Source organism: Chroicocephalus ridibundus, chromosome 4 (assembly GCF_963924245.1).
Source record: "Chroicocephalus ridibundus chromosome 4, bChrRid1.1, whole genome shotgun sequence".
Taxonomy (NCBI): Eukaryota; Metazoa; Chordata; class Aves; order Charadriiformes; family Laridae; genus Chroicocephalus; species Chroicocephalus ridibundus.
In genome coordinates this window covers 77,451,558-77,474,504 of record NC_086287.1, presented here as the reverse complement: position 1 = coordinate 77,474,504, position 22,947 = coordinate 77,451,558, and the positions used below count along the sequence as shown (strand labels likewise).

General features: G+C 52.2%; 1 protein-coding gene across 1 annotated transcript; it reads right to left on the bottom strand.

Annotated features, from left to right (window-relative positions):
* Positions 1–11,241: 11,241 nt before the first annotated feature.
* IRX3 (iroquois homeobox 3) lies at positions 11,242–15,144 on the bottom strand. Its single transcript, XM_063334317.1, has 4 exons — positions 14,444–15,144; positions 12,911–14,033; positions 12,285–12,351; positions 11,242–11,605 (listed from the first exon to the last, which is right to left on the bottom strand). The coding sequence occupies exons 1-4, from the start codon at positions 14,663–14,665 to the stop codon at positions 11,551–11,553; spliced, it is 1,467 nt and encodes a 488-aa protein (XP_063190387.1). The 5' UTR covers positions 14,666–15,144; the 3' UTR covers positions 11,242–11,550.
* Positions 15,145–22,947: the final 7,803 nt, after the last annotated feature.

Below are 22,947 nucleotides of genomic sequence, written 5' to 3'. Positions count from 1 at the left end.
GCCCAGGTGACCCTCACTCTTACACCTGCAGAAACATCTCTGAATGAAAGTTTTATTCCCTTCCCAAGGAGCTAGGGCATAAATATTTTTCTCTTCCAGAAAGCTTCAGCAAAACGATAGTCTGCTCTTACACCAAACCACTTAATAAGTTTAATTAAATGGAAGCTTATGATAATTAAACCAAAAGCCTAAGGGCCCTGTTCTGTGAGGACTTACTCTTTGCATAACACCAATTTCCATATAATTTAGACAACAAAATAGCGGAACAGTGCTCTGCCATCTAATTTATATGAAATTGGTATTCTCCAACCCAGATTTATATTACACTGTAAACAGACTTCTTGTATCTTAGCAGAACTGATATAGCTCCAGTACAAGTATTGGAGCAGAAAAGAAAGAACAGATTTTTAAAAGGGAAACCCCCCATTTTAAAAAAAAAAAAAAAAAAAACCAACCCTGAATGCGCAAATTAAAACTGTAATCTGATAAACTCTTCATGAGGATCAAATATCCTTAAACAAATTCTCTAACATAGCAGGTACTTGTACGTTCTTCTTTCATTACAAATTTGCATATTTACTACTTCTGGGTGTTTTCCTGAACCAATGTTTGTGATCAATGCTAGAAAAAAAACCTCCATGCTCCATATTTTGGAATTCCGTACCGTCTCCCCGAGTGTCCCAAAGGAACGGAACCGTGCATTATCTCCTCCACCACCTGTATTTTTATTGCACTTCAAAACAAAGCTCCAGCACTACAAAGAATCGATGGGGCCTGATTCTTCACTACTTTACTCCAACTTTGCAGAGCCTGCTGCAGACAAAGCCCTTCCTCTTGCTTACAGCCAAAACGGTGGGGAAAGTCCCCAGCCATCCCCAACAGCATGAAAGAACAGCAGTTTTGGGTCCTCTCCCAGCCCACTCCTGGGATACAGGCGCTAGAAATGCAGGTAACCCCCATGGCGGGGGAATGGGGACCTTTTCTGTTCCCCTTTGCTCCCGTGAGCAGCATGGCTGATAACTGAGACCTTGGTATTCGGTGGTTTTCCTGCACAAGCTGCTCTGTTTGGGGGCTTTTTTTATTTTTAAAAGAGACTAGAATTGCTCGGTTCCCATTAGAGGGGAAGGTTAATTTTGTGCCAGTTCTTCTTCCAAAGGAAAGCAGTGATCCCATGTTGAGAGAAGCTGTAGGTCCGATCGTTGTAGAAAAGGTGAGAGTGATGTTTTGAGCAGGCCGGACACCAAATGCTGCCGTGCACTGCTATCCCCTATTAGATGCTGATGATTAATTGCTCAGGGTTAGAAGATAACCAGGTCAGAGCCTTATGAGATATACACTTCCCATTGATAGTCAAATAGTAGACACCTATAGCTGAAGTCTATTTGTAGAAGTAGTAAGGAGACATCATCTCATGTACCGTAAATGAGTTTATCATTATAAGTTATAATGCCCATGCCTCTATTTCTAAACCTTCAAGACACTGACTGTCGCAACTCTGACCTGCACAGAGTAAAAGCAAGGCCCAGGGGTTAAAACTCAAGCCAGATGAGCCAGAATTATTCCCAGTAAGACAAGACATCTGGAAGATTTCACCCTGCTGATGACTGCCCTACCTATTGGTGGGCTTTGACCCAAGCACGCAGAGAAGCATTGCGTCCTGAGGGTCGTTTTTGACAGCACCAAACACGGAAACCTGTTTTCTTTACAATCTTCAGAAGTGGCTTACAAAATATCTAAAGTATTCAAAATCTGTGACCTTTACCTCCAGGCAGAAACTTCGTCATGGTGATCTTTGTGTCTGTGGCCTTAAGGCCAGATTACTGCAACGCACCCCTCTAAAAACCACCTGCAGGCTGGAGCTGCCGGAGAGGAGAAGCATGACTGCTCAAGGGCCCTCACCTGGGGAAGCTGGCCATCCCTGTGCTTGGCAAACCACATCAGCAAGTATGATCCAAAGTCTTTTTAATTATTGGTGTTCAAAGCCTACAAGAGTAGAAAGACTGACTCTGAGGAACACATGCATAGTGTCACACCATGGTGTTTCTCAGGGGAGATGCACGTGGCAATTACTCATGGCTACAAGCCATGGACACAAAGCCATGTGAAACTGTCCTCTCCTGTGGAACAGGAGTCCAACTCACTTGGAGGTACCTGAAGGTAGTCTGCAGACACGTCTCCTCCCACAGGGCCTGTGCAGACTTGGGGATCCGGGTGCCAGGCTGTCCAGGGCAGCAAGGATAGAGAGCTAGAAAGGCAGGTTGTGCTGCCCAGGCAGCTCTTCTCCCTCTCCCCCAGGAAAAAGGCCATGAGCTAGGCAAGCTTGTGGAGGGTGATACCTGACAGCTGACCCTTTGCAGCACCTGTGACAAGCCTGAGGCTCAAAACATAAGTATGCTGTTTGGGTTTTATGTAGATTTTTCAATTATCAAAGGCAGAAATGGAAGGATTGCATTAATTTTCCTAAATGGTTTCCCTAGCAAGGCATGGTCGTTTGCCATTGCATGATTCCTAGGGTTACGTCAGAAGGTACCAACAGTACGAATACTACCATCTTTCAGAGTCGTCAGCTCCCCACCCTGTTAAGTTTACAATTGGGATAGCTTGCTAATATTATTAGCAAGTTTGTCTTTTCTTAACTTGATTTTTAAGTTTTTAAGATTAAAACTGTTCTTGGAGTAGACTAGCATATTACAGCCTAAATCCATTTGAAGTTTTTGTACCCAAACATGAACCTAGATCCGTATCCCACAAGTCCTCCTCATTATTACAAATGAGATGAGAGCACACCATACCCAGCTGCATCTTGAAATGAATCAGACATCCTAAAGCTCCTGGAGGGCTTTTAAACAATGGATCCGGCTTGGGCAGGTTTGGAATTCATCCCACTATTGGGATGAGTTCCAGAAAAAAATTAAGATGATTCCAGACTGGGGGAAGGTGCAGAGGAATAGGAAGGAATCCTCAGCACTTGTGTGAGGCTGGGGAAGAAATTTCGATGTGTGAAATGGAACTAGGGGGGAGGAGGATGGGGAGAAGATTGGAGAGGTGGCGGTCCTCCCATGGTACCTACTGAAACTCCACTGAGCCCAACTCACATGAAACCTGTTTGCTGAGACCTCTGTACGCAGTGCTGAATGCTACAGATGCAGCATTCGACCTTCCGCACCCATCATGAGAAATATTAGTGTCAATTTATTGTCAGCGCACTTCTGCAGAGGTCTGAGCTGGGTTTTCATGCTTTTGAATAGGTTCATGATTAGGAGGAACTTTCTGCTGCAAAATGTGTAAGCCCTAACATCCAGAAAACACAAATCTCTTATGCTCCATGCTGCTGTAGATGTGGTCCTAGGATCCCTCACAAACTCCATAAAAAGCAATAAAAGATATCTGCAGCTCAGTTACAAAACTCAGACGAGAAACTTTAATGTTCCCACCCTGTTTTACTGATGACAGAAGGTTCACATTTCAGGCCAGGCTCAGACCCTGTGTAAGTGTATATAACTTTCAGGGGCACCAATAGTATCTCTTCCCTCTTACTTCAAGTCTGAATTTGGCCCAGAGCATTATTCTTACAGAGCAATTTATCTTACAGGAGCAAAGTAGTCCGATACAAGTAAGGAAACAGAGTAGAGAGTGGAGAGAGATGTACAGAACTGAGTTTCTGGGTAAAAAGCAGTCCTGGTCGCAGCCCGCCTAGCTCCAGCGCTCACCATCTGGTTTCAGACAATGTTTCCTTAACATTAGTATAGTAAGTAAAGTAAAAACTACGTCGTCTTAGTTCACACGCAGCACCGAGATTCCAAATTCCCATGATAAATAATGTGCAAAGGTGCGAAAGTACAACTCTGTTTGTCCTGGGCCTCTCGTTAGGGAGATGTGAAGGAGGAGGAGCAAAGCACTTCTGCAGAGCTGCTGGCGTGGCGAGGCCCCCGACACCCGGCCAGACACCCCCTGCCACCACTCCCGCCACACTGAGCCTCTTTTCATGGGTGGCATTTCATGTTCCAGCACCTCGCGCACACAGAGCCTTTTCTAGGACGTCGTTACCTTGCTGTTATTTTACACTTCCTTCCCAAAAAGCTTCAAAGTCTATTTTTTTTTAACATATATATTTTGAAAAAACTTTCTCGCACTATTCAAAAGAATATTTGAATGGCCACTCGAAACCCCGCTGCCTAATGACTGCTGACTTGCTGAAGAAAGGAGGTGAGGGAGGCTTTGCTTTGGGGAGGGCGGGGGGTGGGGGGGGAAGAGAAAATAAAGAGAAATCGGCCCAGCTTCAAAGGGCGCATTTCCATAATTGCCCTGTAACTTTGGCAAAATAAATCTGAAGGGCTGAGAAAAGCGCAATCTCTCAGATGAGTGCACTACAAAAGCCCCAGAGATCCCCAGTCCCACTTGTTACCATTCTAATTCAGTGAGAGAATTCGGTCCCTAACCTCAGTAACAAAAGCCATGAAATCACCGTCCTCCCATTCCGATAGCCCCGTTCCCAAAGAATAAGACCTTACCCAGCCTTTGTCTCCGTCCTGCCCCCAGACACTGGGTACAAGTTAGGATAGCGTCAGGGGGAAGAACAACTGGTAGAGGTTTTCCAGACCGACAATTTAAACCCTTGGTCTCAGGTTCTCGGTTGCAAATATGTGTGCTCCTATGTAGCGGGGGACAGATGGGGGTCTGTTTCTGGCTTATTTAACTACCACAAGAAGGCCTTTTTGTCGCTGAATTTCCATACAATCTGTTTGTCTACACTTCCCAGATGAAACGCACGCGTGAGAGTTATGCGCTCTTTTTCCTTTGGAAAGGCGAAAATACCCTCCACAACTGCTTCTAGGATTTAATGTTTGTCCTCAGTAGTATGTGATCTTTAAAAAAAACAAAACAAAACAAAAATAGTGATTATAAATAAAATTTAAGAAGAAAGTGTCTAAAATGGCTTTGCTGGGGTGGCCACCATCCCAACTTTGTGATTCCTTGGTGAAAAAATGAATGCTGAACGTGAATAGTAGGTCTTTTACAGCAAAGGCCCAATCTCCCGTCATTTGGCCCCTCTCTGACTTTTTTATTTTCTCAATAAGACGAGCTTTTGTGGCAATGTTCAGTATGGACAATCAGGACAGCCTTATAAAGGGATTGAGAAGGGCACACAAAGGGCCGCGGCGGCATCAAAGCCAGCCCGGCAGCACAATAGAGATGACATTTTTACATCCCAGGGCTGGGGCGGGCAGGGACTGAATACTGTGTCCATAGCGGTGTCAGTAAACAATGAGCAAAGTGGGAAAGGGGTGAAAACACAAGTCAAAATCTTTTTATTGAAGCCCCCTACACATTCATTGGGCATTTGCAGCCCCGCATTTGAAAGCTCTTCCATTTACTTACTCTCCGGATTCTCCTATTTAACTAACTGACTGATGATGGCTCCATTTTGATATCCGAAGAAAAGAATGAGAATTCTTCCCGAAGTGAATATATTAATTCATGAGATTTAATTGCATTTTATTGGCAGTAAAGAAAATATTAGCGGCATGGTGCTGTTCTTAAAGGGACACTGCCATCTGTAACACCACGTCTAAGATGCCCCGGCCTTACCTGCGGTACTAGTCCTGCCTCTGTCCTTGGAAGCAACGTTTGTCTTTTAGTTTGCCGGTTTCCTGCATTTAGGTTTGTTGGGGATTTTTTCATAAAGAAAACAGGCTGGAGCGTTGTGCTGGTTTTAGCTGGTTTCTCATTCCGTTTCTCATGCCCAAGCCCAAGGTCTCGGTGTGGTTCAAAGGACCAGCACGAAAAGTGTAAAACTGGAGGATTTAACCCTCGTCACTTAGCCGATTCACTGACTCCACCAGATACCAGGAGGGCAGCCACGAGTGCTAAAACTTGCGTTTCCTGGCATTTTTCTCCTGGAATTACATGGAAACGTTTCTGTTGGTATCAGGCCGTGATTTAGTACACGAGAGGAAACCTGTCTATCAGGCATAAATGTCTGACGTTGTCTTCTGTAGGAATCGCTTACAGAGGTCTCCATGTGAGAACACCGGCACTGGCGCCGCTCTTCAATAGCCATCTCGAATGTCCTTTTTCATTAAATTGTTTTGGAAAGGGGCTGGTCTAATCTCCTAGTGAAGCTTGCGCTTCGCCTCTCTTGGAAGCAGTTAGGCTGTAACAGAGCAAATCGATGTTTTACTCCTTGTCTCTAATTTCACATTATATTTATGTTTTTAGGCACTTAAATTTTACTGCTAAGGTATCTTGAGTCTTGCACAGTCCGGTGTGAATTACACTAATGACGGCTGGGAAATTCAATAGAGTGACTCATATATTTGAGACAGACGGAGAGAGAGACATATTTTCCTTTCGCTGTTTTGCTTGAAAATAAGTATAATACTAATGTATTAAAACCTCAGTTTTGTGCATACTCGGTAAGTAATTTTATTCTAGCCTGGCTAGCTGGCCTACTGACATGTATTTTCACCACTGCTAAAAATAATGAGGAATCCAAGTGACACACGTTTATGGCTAGGAGTGCCATCAGATCCCCTGACCTAATTGAGCATGCCTACACACCTTAGAGTGTTTTGCATAACCAACTCAGACAGCAGGAACATTTCCAACCAGATTGATTGACATATTTTATTTCTAACTTAAGCTTAATCATGACTGAGAATGATTCATTTCTACCTTTCAAACTTTAGGAATTGACACAGGAGACAACCAAGCGGCAGACTCCAGTGTAAGCAAATCACGCAAAGGAAAAAATATATATTCATATAGTTTATTAGCTTACTTAGCTGCTGACGTTGATGTAATAAAATGGATTAATTAGCTGGTAGGAGAGTTAGTTTATTTTATAAAATAAATGTCAAACTGTTTATTTTTTTTTTTGCAGGAAAGGTTTTGTCCTAAGTCGCTCCTCCACTAAACATTTCTCTGAGAAGGTACCGTAAGGTGTGGTTTGATTATTTATTTCCTTTTTTTTTTTTATAAACCAGCTGGACGAGAGCTCATCTCCCAGCAAATTGACTCGCAAACTGAGAGAGTTCTCGGCTTTTAAGGCCTAAACTACCTTCAAATAAATATCAGCGTTTTCCACGTGCCGTGCCTTAAACAGGAACAAAGCCTAATAGAATAGACTGTAATAAAAGTGCAATTTCCAGCACGCGCGTGTGCGGCTGCTCTGCGCTGAAAATGTCCTTTAGCACTTTTTAACCATATTCTCTAGTGTGTCAGCAAAGAGACTCCATCAGAGTATTTAACATTGCTGGGAGCAAAGGAATAAAGTGGAGTCACTGTTGATTATTACTCATTAGCCACAAGGACATCCACTTAACATGTGAATAAATGAATGACACCGTGTCCTAATGGAAATGGCCTCGGTGTACCTTTAAGCAAAATGTTGTTTAATATCTTCCATTTGCTGAATAGTAAAGAGGCCTGTTGGACATGCATAGTTAGCAAGCAGCCATTGTTGCTTTGTTCCAATTTCAGCATTTAATAAAAAAAGATGTCTTGACTGCGGCAAAAACGGGCCTCAAAACCCCGGGTGGCAGCACCGGCTCGTCCTCGTTCTGCAGATTCAGAACGTCACCGGCATCCTAAAGGGTTAATACCCATAAAGCAAATGAAGCCTTAGAAGGTACGTGTTCTTCATTACTCTGCTTTACATTCAAACATATAAAACAAAGAACATCTGATATCTTTATTGGTTTTCTTAGATAAAACGCAAGCAAGCTATAAGCCTTAATTTTCTTATTACCATTTGTTAACAAGGAAGATAACACTCTCAAAAGTACTTGATTAGGACTCCCTTTGATTTGTATCTTGTTATGATTTCCAGGGCATATATTTTTGTATTATTACTTTAGTACACTGATTGTTCTGATCAAAGTGATAAAAAGAGGTATTTTAAAAGTGTAAATATTAACCATACAGGTAAGCCACATAATCTGAACAGCATCTCGACCGCTGCCATGCTGAAGCACGCTTTGGGAAACGAATCACAGCTGAGAGACACGTTCCCAGCTGGGAGGCTGGGCTGGAGGAGCCCTCCTGCCCTCAGACCCTCCCAGCAGTAACTTGCGTCGGGCACAACTTTTCCCTTTTATTTTTTTTACAATATAGCTACTGAGAACAGATATTTGCTCTATCGCATAGCGAAACCCTCATGATCAGAATGCATACATCTGCTCTCATGGGGATAAACCAGCTTTAACTTTCTAAGGAAAATAAAAGCAGGCGCGTTTGCTAACATGAAAGAGTTGGGGAGGGCTATTTTAATGCATGGTATAATGCCTGATTGTGAAAACCGTGCTGGATCTTTTCCTTACTTGTGCAATTTTGCCTGCGTAACAGTGAGCTGTGCTGGAGGCGGCTGGCTGGTGTTTCTCCTCTCACGGGGCTTTCTCCTGTCTTATCCCGGGGCTGTGATGGGCACTTTGGCGGCCGTGAATGGGAAGCCCGACACGGCCCGCTACGCCCGCCGAGCCGCTCCCGGCAGAAGTGGGGCTGACAAGTTGGAAGTCTCTTTCTCCTGCCTGCTCCTCGTCGTCCTCCTCCTCCTCCTCCTCCTCGCCAGCGCTTCCTCCGGCCGGCCCCGCGCAGACAGGGAGCGAGCGGGAGATGATTACATCAATCAGTGTCAGGTCTGGGAGCTGTGATTTATGAATATGCATAATGAGCTCTCACCTTTGAGAAGGACTAGCTAGGGAGATAATTGATTAGACAGGAAAAGAGCAGCCAACAGAGAGGGAGAGGAGGGAGGCCTCTCTCTGCGCCATCTCAGGCAGGCCTGGCCAGGGCTCCAGTGAGGCTGTCAAGCTGCAAGAGTGATTTCTAAAACAGCAAAAAAAAAAATAAAAATACGAGTAGGATTTTTTTTAATGTTTTGTTGAAACACGCACACTGAAATGTTTCCTCACAAAATTAATGGGAATTTTCTCCACGTTAGGGAAGCCAGGCTGGGCACAAAGGCTGCTTTCCCCCCGCAGGGAAACCAAGTTCTCACTTCCAGAAGCCAAAGGGGCGGCTTTCCCATGGCTGCCGCGGGAGCATCCCTGCTGCCGGGGCAAAGGGAGAGGGCTCCGCGGGGACGGGGAGCTGAGGGGCTGTGCTGCAAAGGCAAAGGAGCCTTTAATGGAGGTGGAAAGCTGGGGATGCAATTGTTTTCCCATCGTGGTCTCATTATTTTCTTCCATCGCCTTTAAGCATCTGTCGGGCCACTGTGTGAAAGTTTCTATGGAAAACCCACCAGGATGTCCAGAGGAAGGGGATGTGGAAATTTGCCTCTAGCTTTCTCTTCCCCCCACCCCTCCCATTTTACATGCCATTAATCTTTTTTTTTTTTTTTTCCCCTCAGCAAGAATTGGCTAAGGGATACAAAGTGCAGAGAGACTGGGTAAAATTTACATGAGAAACAATCCGTTTTCTAACCACCCACCCACCCACCGAGTTTCCCCTCGTTTCAGGAGCCGGTTGGAGTGAAAGAAGGGGAACGGTTCCTGGCAGAAAGACAGCTGCGAGGAGGCCAACGCCATTTCCAGGGTGAGCTGTGGTCGGAGAGGACGTACGGGGAAAGGAAGGGGACGTGGGGGGAAGAAAGCAGAGATCGCAACGCTGCCACAAACTCAATGGGTCCTTTCCCCGGCCTCCCTGGAGGGCCGAGGCCGGCTCCATCGCCACAGCCGCGGCTCCCACAGCCCGCGGAGGCTGCAGGCGTGCACCAGGCGAGGGCTCTCCCCACCCCAATGCACCGCCTGCCAGGAAGAATATTAATCGTGAAACATTAAAACACGTATGTAAAATGTGTGTATACACACACACGTATATAGTGTAAACATATATATAAATCTTATCACTTATAAACGCCTAGGATTTAAAATGTAGTTTATCGGCCTAGTGCAACCCAATCCTATAAATAATACATTCCTATCACTATGACCTCAAAATGTCAATACTGCGCAGCCCTGCACATTTGCATATCTTGTACTGTCTAAACTTGAAGCATGTCAGCTATGTGCTTCTGTTTGTACTTTAACTTCATTTTAACTCTTGCTTCCTAGCTCCGCGCACCCTCCCCCTCCGCGGGGTCTGTCACCAAAACGAGAAAAGCTGTTTAATCACCACTTCGGTAATTATGCCGTTTCCAGGACTGTAAGGAGAAGAGGGTGGGGGGCACACTCCCCCCAGACAGAGATGTTAAGGAAGAGCCTGGGAACAAAAGCAGGAGGGACCGGCCCGTGAGCGCTACCTGCCCGAGCAGCCCCCTCCAGCCGGGGGGGTGAGCCCCGCCGTCCGCGGGCACCGATTCCCGGCGGTAAACTGGGACGAGAGGAGGGGAGAGGAAGGGGGAGCGCACACACACACACACCCCCGACAACCACCACCTTGGGATGGTTTCCATCTGACTGCCAGGCGGGAGGGGACCGGGGCTGACCCCCCGCCCCGCCGGCGGCCAGCGCCGCTCGGAGCGGCCGGGCCCCTCCCGGCATCGGGGCCGATTTTCAGCGCTTTGCCGAGGAAACGAGGCGACAAGTTCTGGCGGCCGCGGGGAAGCGGCGGCTCCCGGGGCACCTCCGGCGAGGCGGGCGCGGAGGGGCGCGGATCTCCCCGCCGGTTCTGCGCCTCTCGCTCGGTAACTCCCGTCCGGCGCAAACCCCCGGGAGCGGGGAGGGTGGGGAGGGGGGATGCCCCCGGCCCCGTCGCCGCCCGCTCCGCGTAGCCCCGCGGTGGCGGACAGTCCTTGGCCCGCTCGGCGGCACGGCGGCCCCCCAAAACCGACCCTCGGGATGCGCACAGCAGCGCGGAGTGGGGGGAGAGGCGGGGGAGGTAACGCCGCTCCGGTGCGCGACCCCCGAAGTTTCCTTTGAATGAACAACCCCCCGCCCCCGCCGCGCCGCCGCCGCGCTCCGAGGGGGATCAATAACCGGCCCCCGGCAATCGGGTCCTGGGGGGGGCGACGGATCACCGCACCGGCCCCCCCGCAGTACACACACACACACACCTCCCTCGCCGCCACCGGCCGGCGGGCACCGGGACGGGGCGGCGGCGCCTGCAGGGGGCGCTGCGGCTCCAGACATCGTCGCCATCGCCGCCGCCACCGGCCCCGGCCCCGGCCCCGGCCCCGCTCCGCCGGCGGGAAAAGCCCCGCTCCCGCCGAGGATGCGCCGCTCCCGCCGCCGCCCCAGCGCGGAAAACCAGCGACCGGCGAGGGCCGGGGAGAAAAATAACTCCGGAGGTGGGAGGAGAGAGTGTAGTCAAAGTGGCAACAGTTTTATTTATTAGCCAAAAATATATACTTTCTTGTACAATTTGGTTCACACATATGTACATTTTTTTTTACCGTATGTACAAAAAACCAAACAACAACCAAAAAAAAATCGAAACACCTAATTCTCACTGGACTTCCAAAAAACCTCACAAACTCAGCTAATCCAGATGATAGTACAGAAGCGGGTATTTTTTTTCCTTTTTAGTTTTAATATACGGACATGCTTACAAGTTGTAACTATACAGAGATTTTTTTTTTACAATCATTACAACAACAATAAAAAAAATTAACTATGATGATGACAACGCCGATAGAACCATAGCGGCATCAAGTTGGTTCTGGGGCCTGGAAAAAAATGACACAGAAAAAAAAAATATTTAATAGGATTTCTAGTCAGATTGGGCTGGCACAATATTTTTAACTGTAGGTAGCACTGGTTTTGTTGTTGTTATTTAAAAAAAAAATAAATTAAAAGAAAAAGTTTTCAGATTGGCTTATAGCAAATTTATTTATCTACGAAAATATCACGGGCCCGATCCCCATGGTTTCGGTCAATCAAAAGAGTAATTTATTTCAGTGCCGACTACGCCAAACTCGAGACAGCAAGGTTCATCCCCTTCAGCTTTCGTATTAGCTGGGGGATTTTTATTATTATTATTTATCCTTTCCCTACTGCCGCTGTATTTCCCCCTCGGGCCAGGCGGCACCGGCGGGTCCCGGGCGGGCCGGGGGTGCTCGAGGTCCCCGGTGCGCTCCCGCCCGGCCCGGCCCGACCCCGGGCTCGGTCCCCGCACGGCTCCGCAACCCCGACCGCAGCTCGGCCTGCCCGCGGGAAGCGCTCGCCACCTCCAGAAGAGAGAACGGCAAAAAAATATATCTATAGATAATCAGAATAACCCACCGCGCACGCAGAGGAAGAACAAGAAACCGCCCTGGAAAGGGGACTAAAGCAGCGGAGAAAATAAGCTAACCATTTACAACTCCCTCTATATATCCTTAGGAGACTGAGGAAGCAATCTCTTACCGCCTCTGCACTGGCTGGAAAGCTGTCTTTATTAACTTTTTCTCTACTTCCAAGGCACTAGATCGATCTAAAAAGAGAAGGAAAAAAAAAAAAAGCGTTCCTTTATAGTCCCTGTTTTACTCCCCCCCCCATCCCTGAAATAAGCCTCTAGACTCGAGATCTCTTCTCAGCAAGTTGCAAATACGACCAAGCGACCGCTTTGCTGCAGGAGTGACCGTCAGAAGGACAATAACCCAGCGCCGGAGCGAGCCTTCCGGCCGGGTCCTTCCCACAAAGACGACTTGAGCAGCAACAACAGCAACAGAAATTATCTCCGTCGGAGGAAGGTAAATCTCGGGGGCTGAGACTAACCCGGCGAGGAGCACCCCCCCGCCGCCGCCGCCGCCGCCGCCGCCCCCGGGAGCCCCGCGGCCGCCCGCCCGCCGCCACCTGCGCCCCGACGGCGGGGCCGGGCCGGGCCGGGCCGGGCCGGGGGCAGCCTGAGAAACCCGCGGGGCCGGCGTCCCCCCCTCCCCCCCCCGCCCCCGGCCTCGACCCCACGCACAAGGTGCCGCGGGGCCTCCCGCGCCGCTCCGCGCAGCGCAGCGCCGTCCCGTCCCGTCCCCGCCGCGTCCCTCAGCGGTCACCTGCTCCGGCGGGCTCCGCGCTCTGCGCCTGGTCCGCGGGCCGCGGGAAGGCGGCGGAGGTGGCGGGGGGGGCGGCGGGGGCGGCCCCCAGCCCCAGCAGGTGGGGAGTGTTCAGTAAGGCCAGCGGGTGCGGGGGCGGGTGGTGGTGGTGGTGGTGGGCCGGGAAGGCGCGGTTGGTCCAGTTGGGGAACTTGCCCAGGGGGCAGGAGGAGACGAGTCTGTGGGGCGGCGGGGGGGGCAGCGGCAGCGGCTGGGGGGCGGCCGCCGGCGGGGAGCCGCCGCCGGGAGACTTGCGGGGGTTGTCCGGGCTGGTGGCCGTCTCGGCCAGCGACCAGATCTTGGGCTTCGGCAGGGTGCCGGCCAAAGCGCCGTCCGTCGGGGAGGAGGCGGCGGAGGAGGAGGCTGAGGAGGGGGGCGAGAGGTGGTGCGGAGGAGGCTGGAGGGGCGGCTTAAGGGGCTCCAGGCCGGCGGGGGGGGCGGCGGCGGCGGGGAGCTCGCACTTGTGGTGGTGGTGGTGGTGATGGTGGTGGTGGAGGTGGTGGTGGCGGAGGTGGTGCGGCTCCCCCTCGGCGGCCTTGAGGTAGCGCTCCTCGGAGCCGGGCAGGTCCTCGAAGCCCTCGGAGCCCTCCGAGTCCGTCTTGGAGTCGGAATGCAGCAGGTCGGCGTCCTGCAGCTCGTCCTCCAGCTCGTCCTTGTTGCTCTCGATGTTCTCGGTGTCGATGTTCTCCAGGTCGATCTCCTCCTCGTCCTCCCTCTTGTCCTCTTCCCCCTCGTGGTCGCTCCCGTAGGAGTTGCCCTCCTCGTCCGTCCGGCTGCGGGGGGCCCAGGTCATTTTATTCTCCTTTTTGAGCCGCCGCCGCGCGTTGGCGAACCAGGTGGAGACCTGGGTGAGGGTCATTTTGGTGATGATGGCCAGCATGATCTTCTCGCCCTTGGTCGGGTAGGGGTTTTTCCGGTGCTCGTTGAGCCAGGCCTTGAGGGTGCTGGTGCTCTCCCGGGTGGCGTTCTTGGGCCGCGACGGGTCCCCGAACTGGTATTGCCCGTAGGGGTAGAAGGCGGGGTGGTGGTGGGGGAAGGCGGCGTGCTGCACCCCCGGGCTCTCCTTCAGCTCGTACTGGGCGCCCTGCAGCGAGAGGGAAGGGGCGGCCCGGCTGAGACGGCGCGCCGGGGCCCGGCCCGGGGCCCCTCCATCCCGCACCGGCAGCCGAGCCCGCTCCGCACCGGGCCGAGCCGCCTCCCCGCTCCGCCGCGCTGCCCTCGGGGTGCCCGGGTGAAAGGGCCGGCTCCCCGGGCGGCCGCCCGTCCCCGCAGCCGTCAAACCTTGCGGGCGGACCGGGGCGGGAGGGGGGGGCAAAGCCGCGGGGTGGCCGCTCCATCCCTGCCTCTCTCCGGCCGCTCTCCCGGCGCAGGGCGGCGATAACGCCCCGTCCCCCCTTGACAGCCCACCCCCCCCCCGCCGGCTGTTCCCCGATGGATCCCCAGCGCGAACCCGGTCCCGGCGAGCCCCGAGGGGGAGCTGGGGGGGTCTCTTACCAGCTGGGGGAAGATGGGCAGCTCGGCGGCGTAGGGCAGGAAGGCTCCGTAGCCCTGGGCGGCGGCGGCGGCGGCGTAGGGAGCGCCGTACATGGAGGAGAGGACGTTGGAGAGGGTCCCGGACGGGGCCAGCTCGGCGCCGCCGCGGGAGCCGCCGCTCCCCGGGCGCTCCGCCGGGTAAATCGGCCTGATGTACTGGTAGCCCAGCTGGGGGAAAGACATGGTGGGGGAGCGGGGGCAGGGGAGGAGGGGGGGAGGAGGAGGAGGAGGAGGAGGGGAGGGGGGGAGAAGAGAGGAAGAAGGGAGAGAGAAAGGGGAGAAAGTAGCAGGGCCGGGAGCGGAGGAGGCAGCCGGGTCGCTCGCCCTCGCCGGCCGCCCGCACTTTCAGCGCCTCCCGCAAACTCCGGCGGACATTGGGGAGTGGGGGGGGGGGAGCCGGGGGTGCGCGGAGGCCGCGGGCTCCCTCCTGTCCTCGGCCGCTGCGGTAAACGATCCGATCGCTTCTTTCTTCTCTCACTTTTCCTATTGATCTGAGTGGACCCAGGTCAGGTCCTAACAGATTGCCTGAGATTATTGGGACTCTGGGCTCTGATTGACATTTCTAGTCTCTCACAAGCCCCTCCTATTTCTTTTAAGTCTCTCTCTCTCCCTCTGCCTCCCTCTCTCTCTCATGCCCAGAGCTCGCTCTCGCCGGGTTTGTCACTAGCTGCTTTTCTTTTTTTTTCTCCTTCCTTTTTTTTTTTTTTTCCCTAAATCTGTTTACTGACGTCGCGATCTTTTATTTGAGTTGCTTTCAAATCTCGTTTTAGCGATCGCCAATCAGTTGTGTGTTTTACAAAGGTTTAACCCTGCCTCATGGTATTCTAATTATATAGAGATAGATTTAGATATAATTTCTTTCATAGGCCCCCCCCCTCCCCCGGAGCATAGGAAGCCAGGGTGTCAGCTGTGAGCGGCACACGAGAGGGACAGGAAAAAGTTGTGACATTTAAAAATAAAGGCTCCCCCCCCCCCTCCCGTCTCCCTTTTCAGGTTTTCAAATTTACAGCCTTTCCTTGACCGGGTTCATTTTGTTTTCTTTATTAAGATATTCCCTCCTTCCCTTCCCGCTCTCCGGCCCTGGCGAGGGTTACATCTCCTAATATAGATTTAAAAGTCTATTAGGTTTTTTTTAAAAAAATTTGCATTTCCAGAGCTACCTTGAAAATTTTCCTACTGTACTGAATCTTTAAGGAGTTCTCTACATTTTGTCTGGGCTAACAGTGGGCAGATACAGTGGAAAAGCTAAGTTAATTTTCCTCCTAATAAGGGACTTCAAAGAGTTGTAGGTCACAATTTTACATCAAAGGCAGAAAAGAAGGCAAATTAAAATCTTAACAAAGGAGAGACGGGAGCAGCCCTCTGGGCCATTAGTAAATAAGTGGTGTGAAAAAAGGGACAATGACAGGCACTGGAATTAAACTCATTAACACCTTTTTGTCTTGGTGCGAAATCTCTAATTAGGAAATTTATGATCATTTTGCTTATTCCCTCTGTTCTGAATCACTACAAGGCTTAGAAGGAAGTACCTGGTACGTGCAACATTTGCAAAGGGAGCAGTGGCACGGGCTTGTAAGGAGCTATTGGGAAGGAGTCAAGATACGTTTTAATTACCGAATAAGATTTTTTTTTTTTTACGATCAACACATTTTAAATTACGGTTTGCTCTTTCTTTTTTTTTTTTTTTGCCGCCTCCCCCCCTCCTTCTCCGAAGCCAGCGTGAGAGTTGCAATTTAGCCTTTTAAGAGTAGTTAAAATACAGTTCAATCACGGCGCGTCTCTGGCGAGCGCCAGTGCGCCCAGCTCCGCTCCTGCCGGGCGCTGGGGGCGGCTGGAGGGAGACGGGAAAAGTTCGTACAACCTGTGGGGCTGCCATTGCGGGCCGGGCAGAGGGGACCCGAACCTGCCACCGTTACCTGCTCTTTTAAATACTCGCTGTTTAAATTTAGAAAAATAAAATAAATAAAATAAAATAAAAGTTTGAAGGGTCTTTTGAGGAGTTGAGCCTGGAGGAGAGACGTTTAACCATATTCCCCTCTCCTCCTAAATACTCTCTGGATTTACTGCCTTTAAAATATGATTTAGGTACAGTATAACCACTGTGCCCACAGTATGGATTTTTATAACTACATTTCTTTAAAAATGAAATTCATGTCAGATTATGCAGTTAAAGGAATCGACCTTGATAGCTTGCTATAATAAAACTATATCAGCTTGTAATAAATGCGGATTATAGCAAAGCAAGCTCCAGAATTAAAATTCCCTGAATCAATATATGAAAATCTGTAGGAAACATCTCTAATCGTATTAAGTTCATCTTTATAGCATTTCCTATCTGCTAATCTAGTGCAAAAACAACTCTGGGTTGGAGGAATTTATTTTCTTCTATTCAACGCTGCTCCTGTAATAGCTTTTGATAGTATAATGCAAGGGAGATAACAATATTAAATTCAGTTATAAGTTTATTTCTTTTTAATTCAAAAGGAAAACAGGCAGCGAACCTGGCGTCCTGATTTTCTTTAAACTTTTCTGCGGGAAGCGCTCGGCTGGGGCGACGGGATGTTGAGGGGGTCGACGGGGAGGTGGGATGCAGACCGCGACTTTTAAAAATATCTGCCTCGGAGAGAGAAGGGACGACTACGAAAAACCGGACAAATCAGTCGCCGTTTGGTGCAGTCGCGCTCGCCACGTTGGTCTTACAGACGGGCTGTGCCCCATGCGCGGGGGACACGCGTGTCCCACACAGCCGGATCCAGCTTTTTGTGGCTGACACGGGGTGTGGGAGCTGGCGGGGTTATTTGGTGATTTTTAATCAACACGACGATCAATCTGAGTTCGTGCCCCGCGGGAGCCGCCGGCAGGGCTGGGGTGGGAGCGGCCGGGGCGACGGGGGAGCGGGGGGGTCCCCGGGGGGCTGCCGCGGGGAAGTGGCGGCGGACGGGAGGCGAGAAATTTATGGGTGCGAATGGATCCAGGTCAGGGTGAGGGATGGTTTATTAATGGGAAAGAAACGGAGAGGAAACGAAGCCGGACCAAATGGACGGGAGGAGAAATCCGCAGGGAAGCGGCTCTCGGCTGAGGGGGGAGGGAGAAAAGAAAAAAAAGCGGAGAAGACACCAACCGGAGGGGTGGGGGAGGAGGGGGAGGAGAAGAGACATCTTCCCGGGGGTGGGGCGGGGGTGTGGGAGCGATGGCCACGGCGAGAAGCGCCGCACGCCTTTGGCGGCGGGAAGGTCGCGGCGGGAGGGTCGCGGCGGGGACCGGGACAGGGACAGGCCCCGGGCCGGGCTGCGGCGGGGGCCGGGGCGAGGAGCGGAGCCTGGCGGGGCGAGCAGAGCGAGCGGGGGGGGAAGCGAAGCCGAACGGGAGGCGCTTTGCCGGTCCGGGGCCGGAGGGAGATGCGAAGCGGGAGGCTGGAGCCGGCTCGTCCTCCGGGGGGGAGCGGCGGGGCCCGACGGCCGCCGCCGCCGCCCCCGGGGGGAGCCGCGGCGGCGGAGCGCTCCTCGGCCGGACAGACACGTGTCTTCTGGCCGGGACCTGTCAAAGCCGGGAGAGCGGCTCCTGATTTATTACCCCAAACACACACACCCCCCCACCGCCCGCCCTCCCCCCGGCCTCGCCTCCCTCCTCTCCCGGCTGGCTCACACGGTCGCAGAGCTAAAACCAAACCTGCCTCCGGCTGCCGCGGGGCTTCCCCGAGCCCGCAGCCGGCTCCGGGAGGAGGTGCCGGGCCGGGGCAGCATAGGGCCCGCACCGATTCCCCCGGGACACCCGTCCCGCTTCCCATCGCTGACGCCCTGCCGCCAGGTCACCGCGGGCGGCGGAGGGGACCGGGGGACACGGTGGCCCCGGGCCGGGGGTGTCTCTCTGCCGCAGGGCCCGGCTGCCTGCTGGAAGTTGCGGGAGAGCTGCCGGCGGGGCTGCGGGGCTCAGGCGGGCTCCCGGGGGGTGCCCGGTGTCCGGGCCGGGGGCGGCCGCGGCACACGCGGGGACGGGGCGCAGCCACCCAGGGAAGGGGGGGTTCAACAAACAAGTGGGATTAGGAGAAGGGCCCGCAGTTAAAAAAGAGTTAAAAAAAATAGAGGGAAAGATCAAAGCGCTGGGTAAAAGACTCTTCAAATTACACGTTTGAAGCTTTTCCATAATTCCAAGGCGACAGATAGATAACAAGCTGCACATTCCTTATCACATATGGAATCAATCTGAAAGGAGTCTCTTGATCAGAATCTGTTAATTGCAGTGACATATGATTTGGAAAGAAAACACAATTAATGACCCTTCATGTTGAGACTTTGGGACGAGGCCACTGACAATCTGCGCTCTGCAGCCAACGTCAACTTTTTTTAAAAATTATTATTAGTATTAGTAAACTATTAAAGGGAGACATTCCTCGAGCCTCGGCGACTGTTTTGTCTCCGTTCCCGTTGCAGGTTTCTTCGGAAGGGGGAGGAGAAGAGAAGGGGACGGGAGTGCGTGCACGCCTTTCCTTCAAGGTTTGGGGAGCTAAAATGATTTAGTACCTTGTCTGTAAATCTAATGACCTAAGGTGAGAAAAAATACTTCATCTTTTATTATTACCATTTGTGGTGAGCGTTACCAGGAAACAGCAGAACCCGTTTGAAATGGTAAATATATGTATCCATTTAAAACCCATTATTGCAGAGATTTTCCCAAAGCGAAATAAAGCCAATCTCCCCAATCCTATTTTCTAGCGCCCTCTGCCCACGGCTCCCCTTGGCTCTGCCGCTCCTTCCCGGGCGCTGGGACCCCTGAGCCTAGGCCAAGCCCCCCCTGGGTGCTGGGGGGGCAGCAGCAGTAGGTGCTCTATGCGTCCTGCGACGTTAGGAAAGGAGGGAGCAACATTTTTAAAAGCTTTGCTCTGTCATTAAAAGGTAATGGCTTTGTTTTAGAAGGGAGAGGGAGAGGAGGGAGAGAGGTTCATTTGAAGGTTATAAAGCATACACTTTAATAGGATCGAAGTGAAATTAGTTAATAAGAAAATGCTGGCCAGAAGCTCTCCGGGCTTTTAAGTGCTCTCCAGGCCATTTAGGGAAATTGAATAAGAACAGACTCTGTTACCTGCAGCCCCAACTATTATCTCCAGTTCTGCACAGAGGCGAGAAGGGAAAAATAGTGCCTGAGAGACCTGAAGTCCCGTACGCCTCCTGCCAGCCTATTTCCTCGAGAAATAATGTCCCCTTTCTGCTCGCAATCGTGTTCTCCTTCTTCTGCTGCTTTTAAGCACACCAGACTACACTGTGTACCACAAGGGGGTAAAGCAAAGGTAAGGGGCCATCAGCAGATGCTGAAGGCACCGGGGGCAGCTCTGAACAGCAGCCTCAGCCCTGCCTGGGCAAAGCTGGCCTCTTGGTGTTATTTTTTCCCCTCTCATTTCTCGGAGTTGGTTTTTTTGTGTGGTTTTTTTTTTTTTTCCCACCATTGTGGTGCGTTGCTGATTTGCGTTCGGACGGTTGCCAATAGGTCAGTATATTGTGTTACCTAACTTCCTATCTGCTCCCTTTCTCCCTCCCTTTAAGCTTTATAGTTTTTAGAGGTGTTAATAAAACCTTTCCTTTGGTAAATCGTTCATTAGAAACCCCACGGAAACCTGGAAAGACTTCAGAAAAAAAGCAGCGCTCAGGAATGAGAGGTTGGGAGAAGGCTTTTGTCCAAAAAATGCATAATTGCTGTGAATCTTAGGAAACATTAATCTTTATAGGAATTTGTGATTCATATCTGTGGTTTGACCGTTTAGGTGATTTACAATCTGTTAGTGCAATTCACTAATTTTATGCCAATATATTTTATGCACCCGCTTAGACTTTCCATCGGAATGAGTGGCTTTTGTGTCTTGCTGATGTCCGTGTGGCTCTTTGACTCCGACCCCCGGCGGGGAACGTTCCCGCCGCCCCTCGGCAGCGGACAAGTGGGCAGAAAGTGCACACAACTGTGGGAAACTTCCCCTCACCATTTTCCATCCCATCTTTCCTCGCCCGGTTCTTACCGGCCCGGGCAAGGGCCGCTCCCGCCGCGGCTGGAGGGCTGTACCGGCGGGCTGCAGCCTTTGTAAACCGGAGCTGGGGGTATCCCGGGTTTCCCGGGTTTCCCGAGCTTTACCAGCGGGTTTAAACCCAGATTATTTCCCTCCTGCGGCTCCGTCCCCCGGTGCGCCCTCGGCGGAGCCTCCGGCAGGGGTGCAGCGGCAGCCGCTCCCCGGCACCGCGGGGGGCTCAGGCCGCCCCGGGCACCGACCGCCCCCCCGGGGCCGCCGCGCTGGGACGGTCCCGAGGGAACGGTGCCCCTTCGGCTTCCCCGGCCGGGTAACCACGTCCCTCTTCCCTCGTCCCCAGCCCGCCGGGAGGTGACTCCCTCCAGAATGGGGACACCTGGACGTGGCGGCGCGTCGTGCGAGGGACATGCGACTCGAACGACGCGCCTGGACGCTGTTAGTGTGTGGGTGGAAGCAGAGCGGGGCATGCCCCGGGTGGGATGTTTGAGCACTGTCCGGGAGAGCCGGGGATGCGGTCAGCCTCCCGTAATTTGTAACCGGGTTTATTAGCTGGAGGGGAAAACGCAAGCAAGGAAAAGGAGCAGCAGCTGCACTGAAGATAACACTGCGCGGAGACTAATCTTGTGACACAATCATTAATTACTATTGTATTAATTACTATTTTTTCCAAAACAGTCCCTGCCCGGAAGAGCTTACAGCCCACATCTGCTGTGTAATGATACACTGGTTTACAAACGATTCCCCCATTAGGTCCCAGGTAGCGTTTACAAATGGCAACACCTACAGTATCAAAGCCCGTCATCTCGCAGCCTGAGATTTTCTGTCCCATCGGCCTGGGTAGGATGATTTGATGCCGATAAAATACATTTAAATATCAAAGTCTTTATTCACGTACATATTCCATCCAAACTTTTAGATCGCGATGGCGTAACTGTTTTATTTGCTCTTCATCCCACGGATGCTGCCTTATATCAGTAACAAACAAGCATTGATTTTATGGTAAAGTCACTTTGGGATGGGAATGAGTAACTCCAGGCAGTGCTATCACTGTATTACATGGAAATGGCCCAGGTAACAAGATGAACATTGATTCAGCATTATGTTTGATCAATAATGAAATAAGTAACTTCAGGGCCAAATTAAAATGCAAGCTGGCTTAACGCTGCCAGCTTCTGGGCTAAGTGACAAGGCTAATTCAGCAGGGAAATGGCAATATTTGCATTAGAGGCTGCATCTGTTGTTTGGTGGAAGAGGCTGGATCTGCAATAACGCCGGATAAAACCGCGGGGAGCGGGTTTGAGGGGAGCCCTGCCGCTGCCCGGGCCGGGGGGTGCCTGCCCCACCGGGGGCAGCGCCGCTTCGCCCTGGGCTCCCCTCGGCTTTCGGCCACGACGGAGCCGAGCTGCAAAAAAACACTTGAGGGCGGGTAACAGAACCTCCCCGGCGCGGATAACCAGATGGTGTTAGCACTTAGCGAAGGAAATACGCTCTTAGAAACTCCTCGGCGCACGGGACCCTGGGCCCGCCCGGCCCCCGGGAAGGGTCCACGGTGTATTTTGGAAATAAAAGGGGATGGGGAAGTGATTTAGGAGATGAGTGGGAGCATGACCAGGGCTCCCTGTATCGGCGGCCTTTGGCCCGGTTTATCTGCTGTTTTCTCCGTGGCCGGCTTTTACAGCTCTGCCGTCATTACCGGGCCGGTGACACGCATTGATTTCCAATAGCGCTGCTCTCCCGCAGCCGGCCGGCACCGGGGCACGGGCCGAGGGTACAACCTCGGTGAGGGGCGGGAGCGGTGTAAAGTGTCACCCCGTACCCAAAATCGGAGCTGAGGGCGTAGGGAGAGCGAAGGCCGACGCGGTTGGCGGCCGCCGCGCGGTGCCGTGCCGGGGAGGAGACGATCCCACCGGGAGAGCAACGAGCACCGGCGAGGGGCGGGGGGGACGAGGCGGCGGGAGCTGCCGGTCTGTGCGGGAGAGGCGGCTGTGGGCAGGCACGGGCAGACATAACAGACATAACAGATATAAACTAGGGACACAGGCTCTTGTGACATTTTTCTAAATCTGGTTGTTTGGGGTTTTTTAGGCAATTCTTAAACATTTCCTTGAATGTGAGGCGTGAAAAAAAAAGAAAGAAAAGGAAGGATTCTCCCCAAAAGAACAGGAAACACCCTCAGGGCAGCCCGCTGTGTGCCAGGGGCGTTTGTGCCTCTGCCCCACGGCTGGAAACACTCCCCAGGCTGAAAGCGCGGCGGCCTTTCACCGGGGAGGGGACACCAGACCGGCGGGGGCAGGGGGGGACCCAGACAGCCGCCCCGGCAGTGGGTGGGTTCCTGCCCCACCGGTGCAGCCCTGAAACCGGAGCGGTAACTAGGGCCCGGTGTGGCGGAGGTGCGGCTGGAAATGGATGATGTGGTGGGTGAGGGATGGCCCTGGGGGGGCGGGCGGCGGCGCGC